General features: G+C 44.0%; 1 protein-coding gene across 3 annotated transcripts in view; it reads left to right on the top strand.

The window, feature by feature from the left end:
- The first annotated feature begins 1,539 nt into the window (after positions 1–1,539).
- The window catches only part of TMEM164 (transmembrane protein 164), a 55,983-nt gene continuing 35,095 nt past the window's right edge, over positions 1,540–22,427 (top strand). Inside the window, exons 1-3 of one of the 3 annotated variants that reach the window (XM_061598567.1) lie at positions 1,540–2,060; positions 2,460–2,644; positions 3,799–4,374. In XM_061598567.1, coding sequence (XP_061454551.1) covers positions 3,907–4,374 — 468 coding nt within the window. In that variant the 5' untranslated portion in view covers positions 1,540–2,060; positions 2,460–2,644; positions 3,799–3,906. The remainder of the gene's footprint in view (positions 2,061–2,459; positions 2,645–3,798; positions 4,375–22,427) is intronic. The other 2 variants (XM_061598568.1, XM_061598566.1) reach the window with 2 other exon arrangements.

Here is a 22,427-nt window from a genome sequence, read left to right as displayed (position 1 = left end):
ACTACTACAATGTGTTAAATGTGGGGCAGCCCTTGGAGACTGTTCAGAAACTACAGCTAGTACAGAATTCAGCTGCCAGATTACTGACTGGAACCAGAAGGTCTGAACATATTCTGGTGCGGCCACATTGGGTACCAATTAGTTTCTGGGCTCAGTGCAATGTGCTCTGTTTGACCTATAAAGCTTTATGCAGCTCAGGACCCCAATACCTCAAAGACTGCCTCTCCCCACATAAACTTGTGGTCTTTGTTAGTGGCCCTTCTCCATATGCCCCACCCAAGGGAGTTGCGGGCATTGGCCACACAAGAACAGGCCTTTTCAGTTATGGCCCCCATATGGAGAATGCTCACCCAAGGAAATGTGCCCAGCACCATTTTTGTCTGTTTTTAAGTGCCTGGCTAAGGCATTTTTATTTACTCAAGCCCTTGGTAGTTAAGTGAGCCCCTGCTTTAGTGCTCATCATTTAGTGGTGTGAGGTAGGACTTGTCCTCCTTATTGTTGGATGAGCATTTTAGGAATTTGTATATTTTACATTTTTTGGTTTTCAGCTGATTTTATCCGTCTGTAGTTAAGAACATAAGAACAGTCTGCTGGATCAGGCCAGTGGCCCATCTAGTCCAGCATCCTGTTCTCACAGTGGCCAACCAGGTGCCTGGGGGAAGCCCGCAAGCAGGACCCGAGTTTATCCTGTTGCTTGAGCCCTATATATCTATATCTACTAACAAAGGCAATAAATAATACAAAAATAAAAATCTTGCATAGAAAACTAGCATGTCAGAAAGAAGGCTACCCTGACCCTGTCGTGCTGGTTTTGTGTGTACAGGGAAGGGCTGATGTCATGACATGCTTCTCAACCCACCCCCTGCAATTAGAAATGTAGCATATCAGGTAGAAGGCTAGGCTACAACCCTTCAAGGATGGCTGGTGCCTGTTGGGAGTGGTAGGGCAGAAGGCAGGGAGCCCAGCGGTAGGTGGAGCCAGAGCCAATGACATGCAAAGTACACTAATTCTAGTTTTGTTCCCATCCTCCTCCTCCTCCTCTCAGCTGAATTCTACAAGGGCCAACACTGAGGTTAAGGAGGAATCTGTTAGCCAGGACCACCCCCTGCAGTGGGCAGAGAAGGCAGGTTGGAGAGGGCTGGCTGAGGTCGGTGGGACAGTGCCCCATTTTCCCTATCAGATGAGCCTCCGCTGTAACCCTTTCTCACGACATGCATTTCCGGGGATGGAGAACCTGTGGCCCTCCAGATGTTGTTGGGACTCCAACTCCCAGCATTCTCAGCCGGCGTGACCCACAGTCAGGGCTGATGGGAGTTGGAGTCCGGCAACATCTGGAGGGCCACAGGTCCGGTGCTAGCCCTTTCTAGGGATTTCCCCCCCCACCACTTTTCGGGGGGAGGGATGGGGGAACACCGAGGCTGCAATCCCATACACGTAAGCCCTCCCTCCCCTTGAAGGCAGTAGAAATTACTCCAGAGTAAGCCCGTAGAGATGGCGTTGGCGGTCTCGAGGGGCGCGGAAGCTCCCTCGGGGGGGAAATGGAGCCCTCGGCGCGGGCGCGCTTCTTTCCGCCTTTCCCTTCTGCGCGGCGCTGACGGGCTGGCTGAGGCGACAAGTGGACACGAAGAGGAGGAGGAGGAGGAAGAAGTGGGGGCAGCCGCGGCGGCGGGGAGCCGCCTTCCAAGAGGCGGAGCGGGAAGCCCCGCGCAACCAATCCATTTTTCGCCCTGAGCGGAGCACGTCGGCGGGGTGATGCTGCTCCGCTCGCAGCTGTGGCGTCGTCGTGGTAGTCTTCCTCGCCGGGAAGGAGCGAGCAGAGGGCTGCAGCAGAACCACCACTACCACGGTCCAGGGCGCACCGTGCGCCCGCGACGCCGCCGCGTTCGCGGCTGCACCTGAGGAAGGGGAGGCGAGAAGCACCAGCAGCGCCGCCGCCGCTTCCAGTCTCTGACCCAGAGCGGGGCTGTTCGGCTTCCTCACGTAGCGCCTGCCCCGGCGAGAGCCGAGGGAGGGCCTGCCTTGCAGCCACGACACGCCCCCGCCCGCCTGCTTGCTTTGAGGTACTGGGCGAAGGGAAGGAAGGGGGCGCGCGGCGGTGGCGGCGACGCTGCTCGGAAGTCTCGCTGCAAGCGGCAGAGAGCAGCAAAAAAGCTCAGCTCTCTTTTCTTTTTTTGCGGGGAGGGGGAAAGATTGCTACCTCCCTCCCTCGAGGGGGAGAGTTTTTTGGGGGGGGGTCCTCGAAAGGCAAGAGGGCGCGCGAGAGAACGGGTGCCATGAGGTGGGGGGAGGAGGCGGAGTGTGGCGCCCGCGAGGAGAAAAAAGAAATAACCTAAATAGGTTCCCCTTCTTCGTCGTCGTCTTCCTCTCTTCTCTCCGCCTCCCCTTCCTTGCTTCCCGCCTCTTTTGGAGGCGTTTGCTTGGACGGGCGGTGCTTAAGCGAGGGCTGGCCTACCTTCCAGGGTTGTGGTTTGCGGCGGAGTTCGTTCGGCAACGACGGTGTTAAGGAGCTCAGCCGGCTTGGGAAAGGAAAGGCTTCTCGTTGAATTAAAAGGCGGGTGCTGTCTGCCCTGGCACTTTTTTTAAAAAAAGGTCTGCTTTTCTGTAGTCTTTTGTTGCCTTTCAAGTCCGCAAATGTACCATGAAGGTAAATGGCAAATTTTATTGCGTTTGTGCTTTTTATTTGAATGGCTATTGTGGCTGTTGTAACGCAGCCCTGGAATCCATTGGGGTGGTGGCTGTGTAATTTTTCAAATAAAGAATAGGTGGAAATTATTTGTGCAACTGAGAGAGAGAGGGGTGCACACAGAGGGTAGAGCAGTGGATTCTAACCCCCCCCCAAAGACTACCTGAAAATTGCTGAGGGTCTTGACAGACCACTTAATGATTTTTATGCCGGTTGTAGTGATTGCAATGTGTTTTGCAAGATGCATTTGAATTGCTTTTTTATTGCTTCTGTTTCTAATTCTGTGTTTTATTGTAGTACAATTTGCATTCTGTAGAATTCAAATGGTAAGATGAGAAATTGCAATATAAGGAGCAAAAGAAACAAAAATACAGTTTAAAATCAATATGGATGTTTAATGTGGACATACCACGGACCACCTCAGTGAAGCTTGTGGACCACTGGTGGTCCACAGTCCACAGTTTGGGAACCCCTGCTGTAGAGTGTGGCCAAGATGAGTTGAGGAGCAGCTCATGTATATGTCGCTAGTAGTTTCTGTGTATGAATATTTTGTATTTTCATATATATAGGTACTGTCAGTAATGCTGATTTAGGACCTCAGAGCACCAGGCACATAAAACCAGCATACTGTGTGTGTGTGTACAGGGTGCTGGTTACAAAGTGGCTGGTGTTTTAGGACAGCCGTTGCCAATCTAGAACTCTCCAGATGTTTTTGGAAAACAACTCACAACTGCTGTGCTGACTTGCTTGCTGGGGCTGCTAGGATTTGTAGTCCAAAACATCTGGAAGGCACTAGGTTGGCAAAGGCTGTTTTAGGGTTGTAAAAGAGAGAGAGAGCAGAGAACTCAAGGCTGCTATGCATCTATTCTTAACCTGGCCCTATCTGCATGATACATTTAAAGCACTATAATATCACTTTAAAACAGTCATGGCTTCCCCCAAAGAATTCTGGGGACTGTAGTTTGTTGAGGGAGCTGAGAGTTGTTGGGAGACCCTCTGTTCCCTTCACAAAGCTACTGTTCCCAGGGAAGAGGGGTTGATTGTTCAGCCACTCTGGGAATGTTTCTCTGAAATGATACTCATCAGTTGTGTTTTACTTTCTTTCTCTCTACAAGTTTTCTTTGCTCCCCATCTGAGCACCTGAAGTGAGAATTGAGGATCAGCTGTCCATCTCTCTCTCTAGGAAGGGAGTGAACTTGCTGATAAGGACCCTTCTCTGTTTCATGTTTCGCCACCCAGACAGCATATTCGCTTTGATCTCATCACGCTCTCACCTGCTGCAGGATAGCCAACACAGGGACGAAGAAGAACAACAGGGCTTTGCCATGAGTCGTTACAGCTTCTCTAATCTTCTGAACTGGATGTATGGTGGAGTGGACCCAAGCTTTGAAGGCAACGGGGGTCCCGAGTGTGCTGCCTTCCTCCCCTGGCAACAACGCCTGGTGGAGAGCCTGGTCTTCTTATGTGTGGGAGTTCTGGAGGTTGTGGTGTCTCTACAGAAGATCAGGCGAACCCATTCCAAGGAGGTGGGAGACCTGTTGGCTCAGTCCCGGAACAAAGAGGAAAGCATAGGGAAGAACCTGTTGCTGGTATTCTTCTGCCTCACTTTTGGATTGGAAGTAGGATTCAAGTTTGCTTCCAGGACTGTCATCTACTTGCTGAACCCCTGCCATGTGGTTACTATGTTGCAGGTGAGAAATACTATTGCAAATAATATAGCCTTATGACTCTTTTTGTCCATCTACATTGGAAATACAATCTTCCTAGAATGGCTACAATCTTTTTTTCAGAGGGTAAGAGCTGCTAGTATAAGTAGGCATTTGTGTAATGGGCATTCACACCAGAAATGGAGCCTGTTCTATTTTGGCAAAGGAATCTTTTAAGTTATCCTGCTTTTTAATAAGGGAGTATTCTCCAGGATCAGAGTCATTGTGTTGGCTCTGAGTAACAGTTGCTGGCAATTGCACATCTTCTGCTAGTGGGCTTCCCGTAGGCATCTGGTTGGCTGCTGTGGGAAACAGGATGTTGAACTACATTGACCTTCAATGTGATCCATCCAGGATCTCCTTAGTGTATACTTTATCTTTTAAAAATATGTATTTATCTCCTTTCTGCAAAGCTTCTAGGGTGCTTTACCAAAGAGAACCCCCCAAGATAAAATATATAGATAAATTTTAATAAATGATGGCACGTATTAAAATTGCATCTAAAAGTTAGACAGAACTGAAATATGTTTGTTGTCATCCAAAAGATAAGGTTGGCACAAAGTGGGCCTCTCTGGGAAGGGAACATTTTGGTTCTAAACACGCAGAAGCTTAGGTTTTTTCCATGGAAGAAACAATACCTTGGGGATGGTTCACTTCCAGTAAAATTGGTATCCTAAGAATGTGGGTTGAGCCTTTCTGGGCTAGGCTATATGAAGTTGCTGTGTTGTTCATTTGCAGTTCATCGCTAATTGCTATTCAAATTGCATCTACTGAACTACCACAGTAGTGAGTAAGGGTTGAGTTGTTACCAAACAACTACTTCATGAGCCCAAACTAGCCAGAAAAACCTAACTTCTGCCTTTCCTGCACAATGATTTGACCGTTGTATGTTAAAGAGAGCATGTTACAACATGCGTATCTTAAGAATTATCTATGTTGGCAAACCTGACATGAAACATAACAGGCTGGCTGGTTCTTACTCTCTCTCTGTGTGTTAACGCAGCTTTCAAGTAGCTGTGTTCTTTTCAGCAATGGGGGCATATTGTTTCTTTTCCTTTGTATTTTATTAGCCATTTCATTCAGCTTTCTGTTTCTGATTTCTAAGGAAGAATCTACAAAACACGAGTGCACAGTGGTAGTAAAATACTTCAGATTAGGGTCAACCAAAGTTCACCTTGTGATATGCGAGCTTTCAAGATGCATAGAAGCTTTTCCTCAGGTTGGATATTTAAAAGCTATAAAAATGGGGGACAAGATATGTGAAGAAGAGGGCATAATGTTAAGCACTGCCTGCAGTTTGTTTTGGTCTTGAGTTGGTACTTAAAGAACTGATTAATGAGTTTGGGACTGTGCCTTACGCAAAAGACATTTGGTTACAAAGGCAATGCAAGGAGAGAGAAGCAAATGCTTAAGGATGTATTCAAATAAGTTCTGCTCAGAATAGGTCTTATGAACATGACATCCTTAGCTCCATTAATTTCAATGGGTCTACTTTGAGTATGACTAAAATTGAATACTACCCTTGGTTTTCCCTTTGGAAATAGGAAAACCAGCAGTTATAGATCTGTAAGCAACTAAATAAGTTGTGTGTTATGACTGTGACTTCAGTCATGTTAGAGTGAGAAATATTAATATTGTGGATTTAAAGTAGGCTTGTAAATATTCATTTGCCTTTAGTAAGAATTGTCTTTAGGTCATCAGGCCGGGGAATTACAGATTTAAAGATTTGGCTGTCCTTTTCTCTGTCCATTCATGCATTTATGAGTCAGGCCTTTGATCTTTCTAGCTCAGTAATGGCTACATCAGTGGTTTCTAAACTCTGCCCCCCCCGGGGGACCACTTTAAAGCTGATGAGGGTCTTGGTGGACCACTTCATGATTTTTCTGCCCTTTCGCTCCCAAAGAAAATTAGAGTTTTTTGTCTCTTTTCCCTCTGCAAACTCATAATGCAGATGATCCCGTGCACGTTTACTCAGAGGTAAGCCCCACCAAGATCAATGGCAGATAGGCATAGGACTGCAGCCTTGGTGTATTTAGGATTGCAACCTAAATTGGTTTGTCTTAAAAATGGTACAAAGTACTGTTCACAAGTGGCCGAATAAGCTTCCTACTTTAGGGGGAAAGAGTATCTCCACCACCCCATTCTGCCACCTTCCTCGCTTCCGTATCTTCTTTTCAAGAATGTGGAGTAAGATGTAAGGATATTAAACAAGCTGGGACCTGGGAGGCAATGGTTCAAATCCTCTCCTGGCCATGAAGCTCAGTGGGTGACCGTAGGCTAGTCACTCTCTCAGCCTAACCTACCTCACAGGCTAAAAGCTAACACATAACAGACAGAAACCCGTTCCCTAAGACTGAGGCTGAAGTCCTATGTTACCTGAGAGTAAGCAGGACTTACTTCTGAGTAAACATGCATAGGCTTAGGCAGTGATGGGGACGTTTGAAGAGCGGTGATTTTGGGTGAGTGGGAAGGAAATATAGCAGATGAGAAGTAAATGAGGAGACTCATTCCTGGAGGCCCTGCAGCATAAGCGAGCATCTCCTCTTGCTAGGCAGTGGGAATGGGGGGAGAAGGGAACTGCCTGATACACACCATAATACTCCTTCCAATCCTCACTTGCCCACCCAATATCACCCGAGACAGTCCATCCCACCCTGCTCCATTTTTTAAAGCTGTTGCTTCTACCTCCCTCCCCCCATGAGAGGAAAAGGAGAAGGGAGGACTGATAAAAGATCCCATCTGTCCTGTCAGCTCATTGCGTCATGAAGAAGTGGAGAGGAGAAAGGTCTGGGCCTCTGGGGGAAAGGTGTGTGCAGCCCTAGGAGTTCCTGGAATCCCAGCCCACAGCTCTGACTTCATAACAATAACAATTTTATTCATTTATATCTTGCCTTTTCCCCAGAACTGGGATTCAAGGTGGCGCAGAAGAATTAAAAGAAACAGTTAAAAATGTATAAATAGAACATACAGAAGTTATAATTAAAATATAAACTAACATAAAATTAAAACCATTTAAAGCATAGTGATTAAACACAAAATACAAATCAGTAAGAACAGCACCCTATTTAATTGCCCTGGCAGTCAGTTCCCAAAAGCCCATTGGAACACAAAAGCCTCCACCTGCTGACGGAAGGACAGCAGGGAGGAAGCCTGTCTAACCTCCTTAGGAAGGGAGTTCCAGAGCCTGGGGGCAGCCACTGAGAAGGCTGTTTCCTGTGTTCCCACCAGACATGCCTGTGAGGGTGGCGGGACTGAGAGGGACCTCTCCTGATGATCTCAGGGTTCGGACAGGCTCACATGGGAAGATACGATCCTTCAAATAGCTTGGACCCGAGCTGTAAAGAGTTTTTAGGTAATAACCAGCACTTTGAAATGTTCTTGGAAACAGACTGGTAGCTGGTGGAGCTGGCTACAGCAATCCAAATGGGATGTGACTAAGGCATTGTGTCACGGTGACCACATCAGACATCTCCAGGAATGGGTGCCGTTGCCGCACATGTTTTTACTGTGCCATCGCTGGCCACCACTGAAACATGAGCATCCAGGCTCAGGGCTGAATCCAGGAGCACACCCAAACTATGAACCTGTGTCTTCATGGGGAATGTAACCCCATCCAAAGCAGGTTGAATCCCTATTCCCTGATCTGCCTTCCGACTGACCAGGAGCACCTCTGCTTTGCCTGGATTGAGCTTCAATTTGTTGGCCCTCAATCAATCCATTACTGACGACAGACACTGGTTTAGAACTGAAGGGTGGGCACGTGGTTGGAGCGGCCAGGCTAGCTGATTTCATAGAAACTGCGGGTGGTGGTGATGGCAGCTCAAAATTGACCCATGCTACCCATCTGTCGTGCAAAGCCCAGGCTTAGATTATGTCAGAGCAGTCACTGCTATTACTGCTGCTCTTCAGAAATGCACCATGGGTGATGGGCCACCAGCATGAAGCTTGCAGACCACAGTTTGGGAACCACTGATCTGCACTGACTGGCATACTCCCAGCCCTATTTGGAGATGCAGGGATTGAACCTGGAACCTTCTGCATGCAAGGCAGATTCTCTACCACTGAGCTATTGCCCTCCCCCTCAAGGACTGAATGGACTGCATGGGGCAGCTTCAAGCCTTGTAGGGCTTTAAAGCAAAAGCAACTAACCTGTGGACCTCCAGCTATTGCTGGACTCCAACTCCCATCAGCTGGAGCCAGCATGGCCCAATGGTCAGGGTTGATGGGGTTTGAAGTCCAAACCATCTGGAGGGCCAAAGGGTAATTTACCCCGGCTTAGATGTTTTTTCTTGTTTATATTCTGTCATCAGTGTGCAAAGCACTTTGCAGAGGACAAGAGAACAGGTATTTGCCTTGAGGAGCTTACAACCTAGAATTTGCCGCAGGGAAACAACAAAGGAAGAGGAAGACAGCAGAGGTGTGGTTAAGTAGGGGACATAGGAAGCTGCCTTATATTGAGTCAGGCCATCTATCTCAGTATTGTTTACACTGACTGGCAGTGGCTTTGCAGGTTTTCAGATGGGATATTCCCAATCCTACTTGGAGATGCTGGGGATTGAACCTGGGACCTTCTGCATGCAAAGCAGATGCTCTGCCCACTGAGCTACAGCCCTTCAGTCAATCAGGCCCAATAATCACATTTGCAGTCAAGGAATATGAATCGCATTAAAGCAGTCAGGGCCAAACTTCACATTGCTTGGCCTTCGCTTTAACAAGTAGTTGGCAGAGGAATCTCCCCCCACCCCAACCTCAAGTTATATTTGGATTGTGGCATGGTGGGAGGTTGCTTGAACCCTTTGCCCCCACCATTGTTCCAATTGGGAGTGCCTCCCCTTGCTGTTTGCAGTGGGACTTTTCCTCCCTTTGCAAACAGTGCTTTTGAGGAGGCCTGATTTTTATGCCACATACTAGAGTGTGTTGAATTCCTATGTTCCTACAATGTATAGTGTATTCTTTGCAATATATAAAATGCTATCTATGGTGGAAGCTTTCTTATTTGTTTCCAGAATCATAGTTCTGTTATGACCCAGACTTTGAAATGCCTTGTTTTCAGGCACCTGCAGTGAATTTCTTCCTGCACAAACATTATTCTGCATATAAAATGCAATTAGAAAAACTGGTTACTTCCCATCTGCTTACCTGTAAACATTAAAATCACCACTTTACAAATAGTTTTATCTTAATGCATGGAAAATAAAATTTCTGAAACATTTTCTAACCTGTCATCTGCAGGTTAATTTCCTTGATGTCTTTCAGTCTGTAGTCTGTGTGGGAGCTGGCTATACAAATATAAACTGACAAGAATTCCACTTAAGGTTACATTCTTCAAACTTCCTGAAAATATATAAACAAACACAGGTTGAAAATCACTGAAGGAAAAACAGGTGTAATTATTTATACGATGACTATTTCTGAAAAGTGTTAGGCACTTGATAGAGATAGAAAACTGATTCAATATTATCTTATCTTAATGGGTGTGGAGTGGCTTTTAAATGTAGAAGGGCTTGGCAGAGGCAATTACTTTTAATGTGTCATAATGGGCAGCTTCCAGTATTATGGAGAATTGCTGTGTACTCCAGAATCACTTTGTTTACACCAGACTGTAGAAAGTGGCCCTGAAGCTGGAATTACTATTTACATGCATGTAGCATAGTGGAATTTGGAAGAACCATGTTGTTCTGTCTTCTTATATAATTTGAAATGGGAGTCTAATAAGCCCTTTGGTGTGGGGAGTTTCTCTAATTCCATTCAAGCACCTTTTAGGCTGGCTACGCTCCCGTGTGAGGAAATGGCTGGAAAAGGCCCATCCTGAACTTTAAGTATCTTCTGACACTTGAGAAGGAAGTAAAATACCGTTAAAACATAAAGCTGCCCCATCCTGCGAGTTATTGTGTACCACTGAATGCCACTGAAGTCAGTACAAATTCTGGAAGGACTAGGACAAGGAGCTTCAGCACCTCGGACAGTTCAGACTAAAACCTGGAGTGGATTCGACTGCCCCACTGACATGAAGCCATCAGCCGCCACTGCCAAATTGGGGAGGGCTAGAATACAGCGTTAAAAGCAAAGCTGAAAAGGGGAGGCTTCATTTAGTGCCCAAAACATTAGTAATGGATTGTAGCCAGCTAAGTTCTTCTCAGGGTAGACCCATTGAAATTAATGGATCTAAGTTATGTCCCTTAATTTCAATGGGACTACTCTGAGTATGAGTAGCATTGGATACAATGCCATTGAAGGTACCAGGGCACTCTAAAACCAAGGGGCTATCAACAGAAAGTCCTTCTGATCTTGCGTTGTCTTGCAACTCTCAGTCTAAATTAGGTCAAACACTGGCTTTCTCTAACATAACTTCAAGCAACAGCTTGTGCGTGAAAACTTAATGAGCAGGATTACTATTTTTATAGTGGAATATCTCCCACGTGTGTCCTAGTTTGGAAACAAATGAGTAGCTTGCATAAACACAATTATTGGATATTGTGTGACTCTTCCACTTCTGCTCCAGTATTGAAAAATACTTTTTGTTGTCTAAATGTGTTTCCCTGTCAGTTGAAAGTTTTCTGCTTTCAGCTAGCCTAATGAATTTAAAACTTAGCAGCCCTGGAGGCTTTTGCAAAAGGTCTTTGCAGAATTTTGATAGTTTTGGAAATTTGAAAACATCAGGTACTCCTTAATGAAAGCACAGCTGCATTTTACTTAATGGACAGAGCAGAATTTGGCGCGCTGAGAAGCACTGATCTTTGTACTACTTTGGAATGCCACATGGGGATAATTAAGCATTTTGTCCTTAACGGCTGCTGCCTCTTGGGCTGGCAGTGGCACCCATTCTAGAGCTTCAGGGCAAACTTTGCAGCTATCTTGATGCTTAACTGCTTGCAGTGGAGCAGCCATGATCCACCTTAGTGTTACAGCAATAGCAACGGACAGCCAAGTTGCTCTTCTTCCTCCCCCATGGCCTAATGTATAAATGCTGCCTCTGATTCGGAACTGGCAATATTGCAAAACCTCAAATGACACTGCAGCTTCAAACTGATTTGGCAAGCTTGAAATGAGCATGTGCACTGGAGCTTTGAGCTTGACACTTTGCTAGGGATGGGGGAGAAATTTATTTATTTATTTATTAAATTTATTTATTTATTAAATTTATTTATTTATTTATTAAATTTCTATACCGCCCCATAGCCGAAGCTCTCTGGGCGGTGCACAACATTCAAACATAAAAATACAATAGGTCACATATAAACAAATTTAAAACTTTAAAAAAAAACTTTAAAATTATAAAATACCCAGAAGAATCAAGACAGTTTTCAACACATACTAAAATGCTAAAATGCCTGGGAAAAGAGGAAAGTTTTAACCTGGCGCCGAAACGATAGTAATGTTGGCGCCAGACGTACCTCATCAGGGAGATCGTTCCATAACTTGGGGGCCACCACTGAGAAGGCCCTTTTTCTTGTTGTCACCCTCTGAGCTTCCCTATGAGTAGGTACCCGGAGGAGGGTCTTCGATGTAGACCATAGCGTATGGGTGGGTTCATATCGGGGGAGGCGTTCCACCAGGTATTGTGGTCCCGCGCCATATAAGGCTTTATAGGTTAAAACCAGCACTTTGAACCTGGCCCGGAAACATATAGGCAGTTTTGGTTCATATTTAAAGCTGAATTTATCAAATTTGCATTTTCCGAAGCATTATGAGAACCAGAACACAGTCATCTTTCAAAATTTGTGTTATCCAAAATTTTCAGTTCAGTTCTCCAGCCAAACAATGTTTACAAAAATGCATATACTGGGGGAAAATGTGCATAAAAATATTTATATTAGTGAAAATAACATACCAAAACATATTAGAAGTTTCTTGACAAAATGTGCTTATTAGTGAACACTACATACAAAAATGTATTTATCAGGAGAAATTCGCACTAAAATGCTGAAGAATTTTCATGAAGGGTTCTTAAAAAAATCACAAATTGCTACAGAAATGTGGAGAACTGAATTTAAAATTGGCAAAAATGAGAAACTGAGATGAGGAACTGAAATTGGCAGAGCTTTCTATTCTTAAACTTGTCACCAATTTAAGGCAGGGGTCAGGGACCTTAGACCTGGAGTGTGTGTGTTCAGATGTGTTGGGAGTCTCCACAGGCCATGTACCTCCCCACTGGCTCTGCTTCACATCTACTTTAGTTCGGTTGCTTGACTAGAATGTGTCCTTGAAGTCTGATAATGCTTCTTCCTTGTTTGGATGGAGGATGGAGACGGGTGTGTGTGACGAAACTAGACTATAAGCTACTGTACAAAGGTGAAATTTGCGTTCATTGCTCCATCCACTTTTGCCTCTGGCTCCGCCCAACATTGGCATGCCGCCTTGGGCTTCTTTGGGAGGAAGGGTGGGATATAATGCCTCTTATTTGCCTGAATGGGGAGATACATGTGTGGGAACGTCTTAGCTTTTGCGTGGTCAGGCTGCAGCATTACTGTGCAAAGGTAAGAGTCACATCCTTGTTCTCCACCTACCATTGTCATTTGGCCCTTGGAAGGGGTGTCCATTAGGGAATGTAGGTTTCATCAGAGAGGCTTTCCTTCCTCCTGATTTTTAATGCCCTCCCTAGTGAGTGAGTGAGTGAATGAATGAATCATTTTATTATGGTCGCAGACCACATATTAAAAGAGAAATATAAAAACAAACATACAGCGTGGAGGATTTAGATATTTAGGAGACAGAGCTAACAGAATTCCAAATGCCCATAGACATTTTTTTAAAGAGCGGGGTGAATTTTCTAGACGACCGTATTAAATGGCTCTGGGGGTCAACCTGCTGTGCCATTGGAAGGACAGGTGATTGTGTGACTTGCCAAGGGAGGATGGAAGATACTGGTGTTCATATTCTGCCTTTTTATTTCTGTGGCTGCATCAACCACATGGAGAGAAACAGAAGCACAACAACAGCCATAAGAAAAGGCATGGTTCTGCAGATAGCTATCTATAGCCTTATGCTATCTGGTTTAAATCATGGCATAGAGCAGGGATGGGGAACCTCTGGCAGACAGATTTCATTCCCTCATTAACTGTTCAGTGGGCAGGGAAAAGGGATTTGATGGTTTAGAAAGAGTGCAATTGCAGCTGCTTCCTCTGCAAGAGGATCTGCCTCATGAAGATAATATATCAGCAGGCTTGAGTTCCTTGCAAATACAGAAAAAAGTAGCCATGTATTTTTTTTTTTTTTTTGCAATTGCATGTTGCAGTCTGAAGCTTTAAATAGTGGTGAGGTGCTACTTGTAGTTCAAGTGTGCATTGACCTTACTTTTTCCGGGATTACCAGGGTTTTTGCTTTTTTGCACAGTCAGATCAGAAAAAGGGCACTGGAGAGTTCATATTTCTTTCTTTGTTTTATGGATTTTATAAAAGAAAAAGTGTTGGAAGAAAATATAATGGGAAGCTTGAGTAGAGTTAACTAATAATTAAATATATTTTTCAGTTTTCTTGGGAAATAGCTGTCTCTCTGTGTTAAAAGGTGTGATTGTGTGTGGGCCTTGTCAAGTATCACTGGGTCCCAAAACCCTGGAAACCAGCTTTTGTAAGGCCCCCGATATCAGTCTTACCAGAGTTGGAAAATCAGTTCAAACTAGGGTTGCCAGGTCAGAAGCATCCCGAAGTTCGAGATTTCAGGGGCAGGTCATAGTGATGTCCTGGGGATGGGTCATAGTGATATCACAGGGGTGGGCCCAAGTGATGTCATTAAGCATGATACATTAAGTGTCAACCACAGTTGCTTGGAGCATTCAGTTCAAACAAAAACATTTCTCTGATTGGAAATTAAGATAGAAATCTTAGCTGAAAGATAGAGCCTGGGTAGGGAACATTTAATCTAATCTTCTTGATCCTGGCAAGAAGGATTTAAGTGCCCTCAGGCCAGGCCAGTCACCAGAAGGGCATTGTAGGAAGAAAGGAGCCTAATGTTATGGAGATGTTAGACAGGAGCACTCAGGAGTAAAGATGGATTCCCCTGAAGGCTGCAATTCTAAACACACTAAGGGTCTAAGCCCCATAGAACTCAAAAGGACTTACTTCTGAGTAGATATGGTTTGGATTGTGCTGTTGGTAAAGCTTAACTAGGGATCCTCTGCAATGATATCCATATCCAAGCAGGGTTGGCAACCCCCTGCCTGCAATGTCCTGCCTGTACCTTTCAACATGGCTGCTCAAAACGTCTTCACAGATTTGACCCTTCACTTCAGAAAGAGGTCTGAGAAATGAATAAGAGTAAGAAGATTCTCTACCCTTTTCTGTCTACCTTGTGGGCTGCTATAAATTCACTTTGACAGCCAATACAATTCCAGTGAGTAATAACTGAGAGAGAGAAAACACACATGGTTTGATCTACCTTCATAGATAGCAGCTTGGGAACAACAGCAGTTGCAGCCACACTTCCCGGTAGGTGAATTCTCTTTTGCCACTGTTGGGCAAGAAACAGTCATGCAACCAACAAGGTGCATCATCAGTAGTTTTAAGAGGGTTGCACTGAGTGCATGGAACCAGTGTTGTTACTTCTATGGGTGTAAGGGGGTCAGGTGAAAGGTAAATGAAATGCAAACAGAAAAATAAAAACAGAAGACAGTAATGATTTCCTAAATGCAATACCATACCAACAACAACAAAATTCCTATGAGTAAGGCAGACAACTCAGCATTTCACAACCAGTCAGGATTCATAACCGAAAACCAAAACTAAAAAAATCCTGGCAGCCAGTCAGCCAAGGCCACAGAAATCCCTGTGCAGCACAACCTGACCCAGGGGCTGAAGTTAGTGCAGAATGCTGTGGCACGATTGTTGACAAGAGTGAGACCCTGTCAGCACATAATACCTCTGCTCTGAAATCTGCACTGGTTGCCGATTTGCTACCAGGCCAAGTACAAGGTGTGCTTTCCATGCTACAGGTGCACCATAATACTTGTTATGCTCTTGTAAGAAATCAGTCCTTCAGTGTGGCAGCACCTATGCTTTGGAACTCCCTGCCTATTGACATTAGGCAGACACATTAATTGTACTGTTTTCAGCACCTGCTAAAAACATTCTTGTTTAGGCACGCCTATCCAGGCATTTAGTAGCCACTGTGTTTTTTATCTGTTTTTAACTCATTGTTGGTTTTATTATTTTGAATGTTTTTAAATACCTGTTTTTGTTTTTGCCAAAAATTTTATTGTTTAAATTCCTTCTGTAAACCCCTTTTAGGTTTTTTACAATAAAGTGGTAAATAAATGTTGCAAATAAAATACATAAATAGATTTTGGAGTCACTGCGCCCCGTGGGTCTCTTTCCACTTTTAGGAACAAGGAATCTGCCTTATACCAACTCAGGCCATGTGATACCATCTAGCTGAGAAACTGAATTTTGCATCTTTGCATGCAAAGCATATGCCTTACCACTGAGTTACAGCCCTTCCCTGTTTAAAAAGTATCTTTTAAAATTGTTCTTTTCAGTTCGCTAATGAATGCATATCATACCTAGGGCAGATCCACACCATTCATTTAAAGCACATTCAACACACATTTGAAGTACATGAATCCCACCACAGAATCATGGGAACTGTAGTTTGCTAAGGGTGGTGGAAACTAAAACTGTGAGGGGGAAACTACACTTCCCAGGATTCTTTAGGGGAAGTCATGTGCTTTAAATGAAGAAATATTTATATAAGCATGACTGTCAAAGATGTTTATTATTTACACAACCTGTAAAGATATTTGTAGTGCAATCGTATGTTTGTTTACTCAGAAACAAGTCCCAATGTGTTCAATAGGGCTTACACAAACAGGGACGTGTGCACAGAACTGCATCCTCAAGTAATAAGGAACACTCACCCAACCCAAAGTTCAGAATCATGCCACTTTAAGCTGTTTTGCAACTGTTTATACTTTTTATGGTTATTGGATTTTAAAGGGATTTATTTCTTGTTTTGAGCTGCCTTGGTTTCTGTTTGGCAATCCTACCTCACAGGGTTGTTGGCTACACACATACTGGAGATGTAAAAATACATAGACACCATATAATCGTTTATTGTTCAAATAATCTTGCTTAGCCATGGTTGGTTTGGTTGCACTATCCCAGATGCTTGCTAAGTTACAAAGTCATGAGGCAAGAGCAGCTGGAAAACAAACCAGGCTGTGGAGAAACAACCTTATTAGCTCATCTTTAAGATTTTATGGTTTGTTGAACAGAACCATGGCTTAGCATTATGTGCAAATGTAGCCTGTGTGTAGTAACTGGAAATGTTGTATAGTGGTCAGCAGATTGTTCAGGAGTATTTCTGCAGACTTATGAGAACAACATTAACCGAGTATGGATAACATCTAATTTAATTTATTTTTTTCAAAAACTGTTGATTTTACTTGCATTCTGGACATCTTTAGGTCATTTTGTTTTTAACGTTTGATTTTATCATGTTTTTAAAATGGGTATCTTATATTTGTAAACTTTTTGGAAGTGTTTGATGACTAAGCGGTATATAAACCGAATAAAAGCAAACTCTTGTCAGTTTATCTGGAAACTAGGATTATGCAGTAGTTTGTGATAAATTTCAATACAGCTGAAAAATGTAGTAAATCTGAATAGTTTACAACCCCGACCCCCCAAAAAACCTGCCTGGGGTGATGGGGAAATGAGAGAAAAGTAAATGCAAGTTTGCATTGCACTTCAGTTTAAATTTTAGGGTTGTTTTTGTGCTAGTTGTCATGAAGGAGTTGTTGCTTTCCCAATACTGTATACTGTCCTAGCAATTGCCTGTTGTAAAGCAAGACTGCAAGTGATCTATTAAAATCACTTAAGGGTAATTGGGTTGGTAAACAATTCTTTCTAGCACCTTGTGTCTTCCTAATAACGTCTGACTTCTTCCCTTTTTTTTTAACAGCTGCTTTATCAGACTTGGTAAACAAGAGTTGCACTTGGACCAGAAACCTTTTAAAAGGAGTAACATGTGATGGCTCACGTTGCTCACTAAATCCAACTTCTTCTTTTGGTGACTTTGTTAATGGTCTTTTGTCAATCACCTCCTCGGGGCTCTCCTTGTGTTTTTTGTGTTGATTTAGCTCTTAATTTACCATTAAACCAAATTGTTTGCATTGTGGAGATCGTGTTTCAAGAACATGTTTAGTTGTCTATTGCATACACCACTTGGATAAAAAGCAGGTTCTACGAAGAGCATTACTAAAATTCAATCTGCTTGTATGGATAACATTTGCAATTGGGCTTGTTTGATAAAAGATTCAGTGAGTGAAATGGGTATGATGTTTCCTGATCTGGTATTCCTCAGTTAATTTAGTTAACGCATGAACTTTGAATAATGTACAGGAAATTCTGGTTTTGTGAGTGAACCCTTCAGAGGGTACTGATAATGGATGAATGGAAAGTGGGTTGCAGTGATAACTGTATTGAAGTGGGTATACAGCATTTGTTCTCTTGGACCTAGAATGGGCAAACACTAAATGTGCCATTTAGGATGCTTCAACAGGATATAATAATAATGGACTGCCTTCAAGTCGATTCTGACTTATGGCAACCCTATGAATAAGCTTTTCATGGTAAACGGTATTCGGAGGTGGTTTACCACTGCCTTCCTCTGAGCCTGAGAGGCAGTGACTGGCCCAAGGTCACCCAGTGAGCTTCATGGCTGTGTGGGGATTCTCTCAGGTCTCTCAGGTCGTAGTCAAACACCTTAACCACTACACCACACTGGCTCTCTCAACAGGATATAACAAAGTGAATTTGGGCCTCAGATTTGTTTGGATCCAATCAGTGGCAGTTGTAATTTAAAGCTGATGGTTTCAGGTCTATTTACATTTTAATATTTTCAAAGCTTGTTTTAGAAGATCATATAGAAGCTATTAGAGATCCTCTGTGGTGCAGAGAGGTAAGCGGTGGTAATGCAGCCGAAGCTCTGCTCACGGCCGGAGTTCGATTCCAATGGAAGGAGGAAGTCGAATCTCCGGTAAAAGGGGTTGAGGTCCACTCAGCCTTCCATCCATCTGTGGTCGGTAAAATGAGTACCCGGCATATGCTGGGGGGTAAAGAAAGGCCGGGGAAGGAACTGGCAATCCCACCGCATATATACGGTCTGCCTAGTAAACGTCGTAAGACGTCACCCCAAGAGTCGGAAACGACTTGCACTATAAGTGCGGGGACACCTTTACCTTTATAGAAGCTATTGCTTTGCTTTCTAAAGTTCAGAGCAACAGCTGATATGTTTCCTGACTTATTATAATTTATATTCTCAGAATTTCTTAAAAATGTGTGAAGTTTTAGCTTATATCCACACTATACATTTAAAAAGCTCCCATGCTACTTTAAGAGTAGTGGCTTCCCCCAAAGAATCCTGGGAACTGTAGTTTGTTTTGGGTCTCCTAACAACTCTCAGGATCCTTAACAAACTACAGTTCCCAGGATTCTTTGGGGAAAGCTGTGACTGTTAAAGTGTGGATTTGATCTCAGTTTCTAATCAAAATGGAAAATTCTAATAGATTGTTCGGTTCCTCAGCTGAACTGCTCTACCTGTTAAGAGGTCAGAGCAGTTGACGGACACAGTGATGGCTTGTAGGTTCCTTCTGTATGTACGTGTGTGTTGGTACATGCCCATTAAAACTTAGCTGAAGGAGACCTACTTAGTTTTCTCAAATAGCTCAACAAATAATTAACTTGTTTGGAAAACTGGCTTGGCTTGTAACACTGAATTTTCTCAGTTTGGGAAACAATGCCCTGCGATTGCTGCACTTGTACGCTCTCTAATGGCTGGATGTCATGTTTTCTTGGCAGGGAAAATAGGAGTGTCATTTCTACTTCTCTGCAACCTTTCTGAAAAATGGGTTGAAATCTAGTTCATTTATTATTTATTTATGTATTATATTTAGTAGTCGCTTTCCCCCCAAAATGGAACTCAAAGTGACTTACAAAACAAATTGTGCTCAAAGTGACTTACAACAAAAGCAGACAATTACAAAAACAATTTCATAATAAAATAATACAACAGCAGTAATAAAACAACAAATGTCACAGTTAATTTTAATTAACTACATTCACATAATTAACAAAATAAAATAAAATAAATAAATTGGGAGTAAAGGCAAGGATGTATTAAAAGTGGGTAGTTGGCAAAAGAGTGTTGAGGCTGCCACAGCCTTCACGCACAGCCATGCTGTCTACCAAGAGTGACAAGCCCAGTGGAATGACCATGCCTTTCTAGATGGGGAAAGCACAGTGATGCTCTTGCCAGCACATTGGAGGCTTGATTTTATTAATAGGGAGAGGGTGATGTGATTTGGGGGTTGAATTCTGACTGCTGGTGTTTAGCATTTGTTGCAGAGGTGGGTGACTGTCTTAAATAGAGTGGTGGAGGCTGGTTGCCAAGGAGGCTGCCTGTCTGGGGGTGGTGGTGGCAAGTATTGATTTTGCTTGCAAGGACGTACATCAGTGAAAGCTGCTGTCTTTTTGGAGCCTGGTCTGAAGGCAAGTAGTTCGGCAATCTTGCTGAAGGTAATCAGGTCTAGGTCTGATCATTGCCTGGGAGGCTGACTGCATGGATGCCATTGTGACTTCCCATCCATGGAAGAAATGTAATAAATAGTGCCAGTTTCCATAGGTAAGACCTCAGCCAATCCTGTCAGTCTTGCTTGCAACTAGTGCTAAGTGCACTTGTGGCCTAGATGGAATTTGATGCGGGAGGGACACTAGATAGTGCTAGTCATACTGAGAGTAGAACCACTGAAATCAATGGACTTGTTTTTAACAAATCAAGAAAACGAGCTCTATATAATCATGCAAGATAAGAAGTAAACACTGCATATATAAGTCGTTGCTCGAAACAACTGTAACTAACAAGTAGAACAGATTTCATATATTCTCTTGTTTGGTTTATTACATCTACCCAGCCCTTGGAAGTTCTACCCCAACAGCTCATGTTCAAATCCAAATTTAAAGTATCTGAGGGTCACTTCATACTGACAGGAATATTAAGTATCCTGCTGGGAGTTCTGTGTCACTTTGTAGCAATTGCAAATTGTAATATGACTGCTGTTTATTACAGGAGCCACTAGTTCAGCAGCTAGCCATTATTCCTAGTTGCCACTGACACGCACAGCAGATTTGTGTGGGTGTGTGGAAACAGGCTGGAGCACCAAGGCTTCAATATGACACAAGACATTCATTCTACATCCGAGTGCTTCGTCTCCACCAGAGGTCTTGGTGCAGGTCTCATGTCACTAGTAATATACATTAGCACCCATATTTTTTTTATCTGTTTATCTTGTTTGGTATGAATTTTTTAAGTTACTGACTTACAGAAGACACTTGGGCTGCCATTGCACTGCAATGTGGGCTACTATTTCCTTATTTGTCTGTGCTGCAAAGTTGCTGTTTCAAAAGTCGTCTTCATTGTGTATAACGTATAATAGTCATTAAAGCATCTTTAGTTATTTGGCAAACAAGTCCTGTTATATAATGGCAGTATCGACAACACAAACATTGCCACTTTCACTACTTGCAACAGGGGTGGAGAACGTCCAGCCTGCAGGATGAACTTGGCCCACCAGACTTCCATTTGGCCTGTGGGGCCATTTTGGGTAAGCTATGCCCAACTGCCCTACACCTGATGTCATATGGGGTAGGTAAGGGTGGGGCTTGGCCAAAATTATTTATTTATTTATTTATTGCACTTGTATACTGCCCCATAGCCGAAGCTGTCTGGGTGGTTTACAGCAATCAAAAACATTAAAACAAATATACAATTTAAAAAGCATATTTTAAAAACCATATAAAACACAATTTTAAAATTTAAAACAATATAAAAACAATTTAAAACATATGCTAAAAGGCCTGGGAGAAGAGGAAAGTTTTGACCTGGCGCCGAAAAGATAACAGTGTTGGCGCCAGGTGCGCCTTATCACAAAGATCATTCCATAATTTGGGGGCCACCACTGAGAAGGCCCTCTCCCTTGTTGCCACCCTCTGAGCTTCCCTTGGTCCTCCTGGACTGCCTGAAGAGGTTAGGCATGGGGGGCACTGTATTGCAGTGGTTCCATTCCTTCCTCTCTGGTAGGTACCAAAGAGTGGCATTGGAGGATGAGGTTTCGGATCCTTGGCCTCTCACTTGTGGGGTGCCACAGGGTTCCATCCTCTCCCCGATGCTGTTCAACATCTATATAAAGCCGCTGGGGGCAATCATCAGGAGATTTGGGCTGCAATGTCATCAGTATGCGGATGACACGCAGCTCTATCTCTCATTTAAATCTTCACCGAGGTTGGCTGTAGAAACCCTGTCCAAGTGCCTGGAGTCGGTGAGTGGCTGGATGGGAAGGAATAAGCTGAAGCTGAACCCTGACAAAACCGAGGTACTGTTTGTGGGAGACAAGGGAAGGCTGGGGGATGTGGACCTGGTGCTCAATGGGGTACGTTTGCTCCTGAAAGACCAGGTCTGCAGCCTGGGGTCATTTTTGACTCCCAGCTGACCATGGAGGCTCAAGTCTCGGCTGTGAGCCGGGCGGCGCTTTATCAACTCCACCTGATACGGAGGCTGCGCCCCTACCTTCCCAACCATCTGCTCCCACCGGTAGTACACGCCCTGGTCACCTCTCGCCTAGACTACTGTAATGCGCTCTACGTGGGGTTACCCTTGAAAATGGTCCGGAAGCTGCAACTGGTACAGAATGCGGCGGCTTGTCTGATTAAAGGCAGCCGCCGACAAGATCACATCACTCCAGTGCTGAAGGAGTTGCACTGGCTACCAGTTGTTTACCGGGCCTAATTCGAGGTGTTGGTTTTGACCTTTAAAACCCTATACGGTTTTAGCCCAGTCTATCTGAAGGAGCGCCTCCAGCATCGTCAGGGATGCTGCTCAACAAGATCAGCCTCAGAAGACCTTCTCTTGATCCCACCAGTTAAAACAGCTAGACTGGTGAGGACTAGAGAGAGGGCTTTTTCAATAGTGGCCCCCACCCTGTGGAACTCTCTCCCAAATGATCTCCGCCATGCCCCTTCTATGATAAGCTTCCGCCGGGCCTTGAAGAC

Source organism: Rhineura floridana, chromosome 16 (genome assembly GCF_030035675.1).
Source record: "Rhineura floridana isolate rRhiFlo1 chromosome 16, rRhiFlo1.hap2, whole genome shotgun sequence".
Lineage (NCBI taxonomy): Eukaryota > Metazoa > Chordata > Lepidosauria > Squamata > Rhineuridae > Rhineura > Rhineura floridana.
The sequence above is the reverse complement of the archived record's forward strand: the minus strand, read 5'-3'. Positions and strand labels throughout refer to the sequence as shown.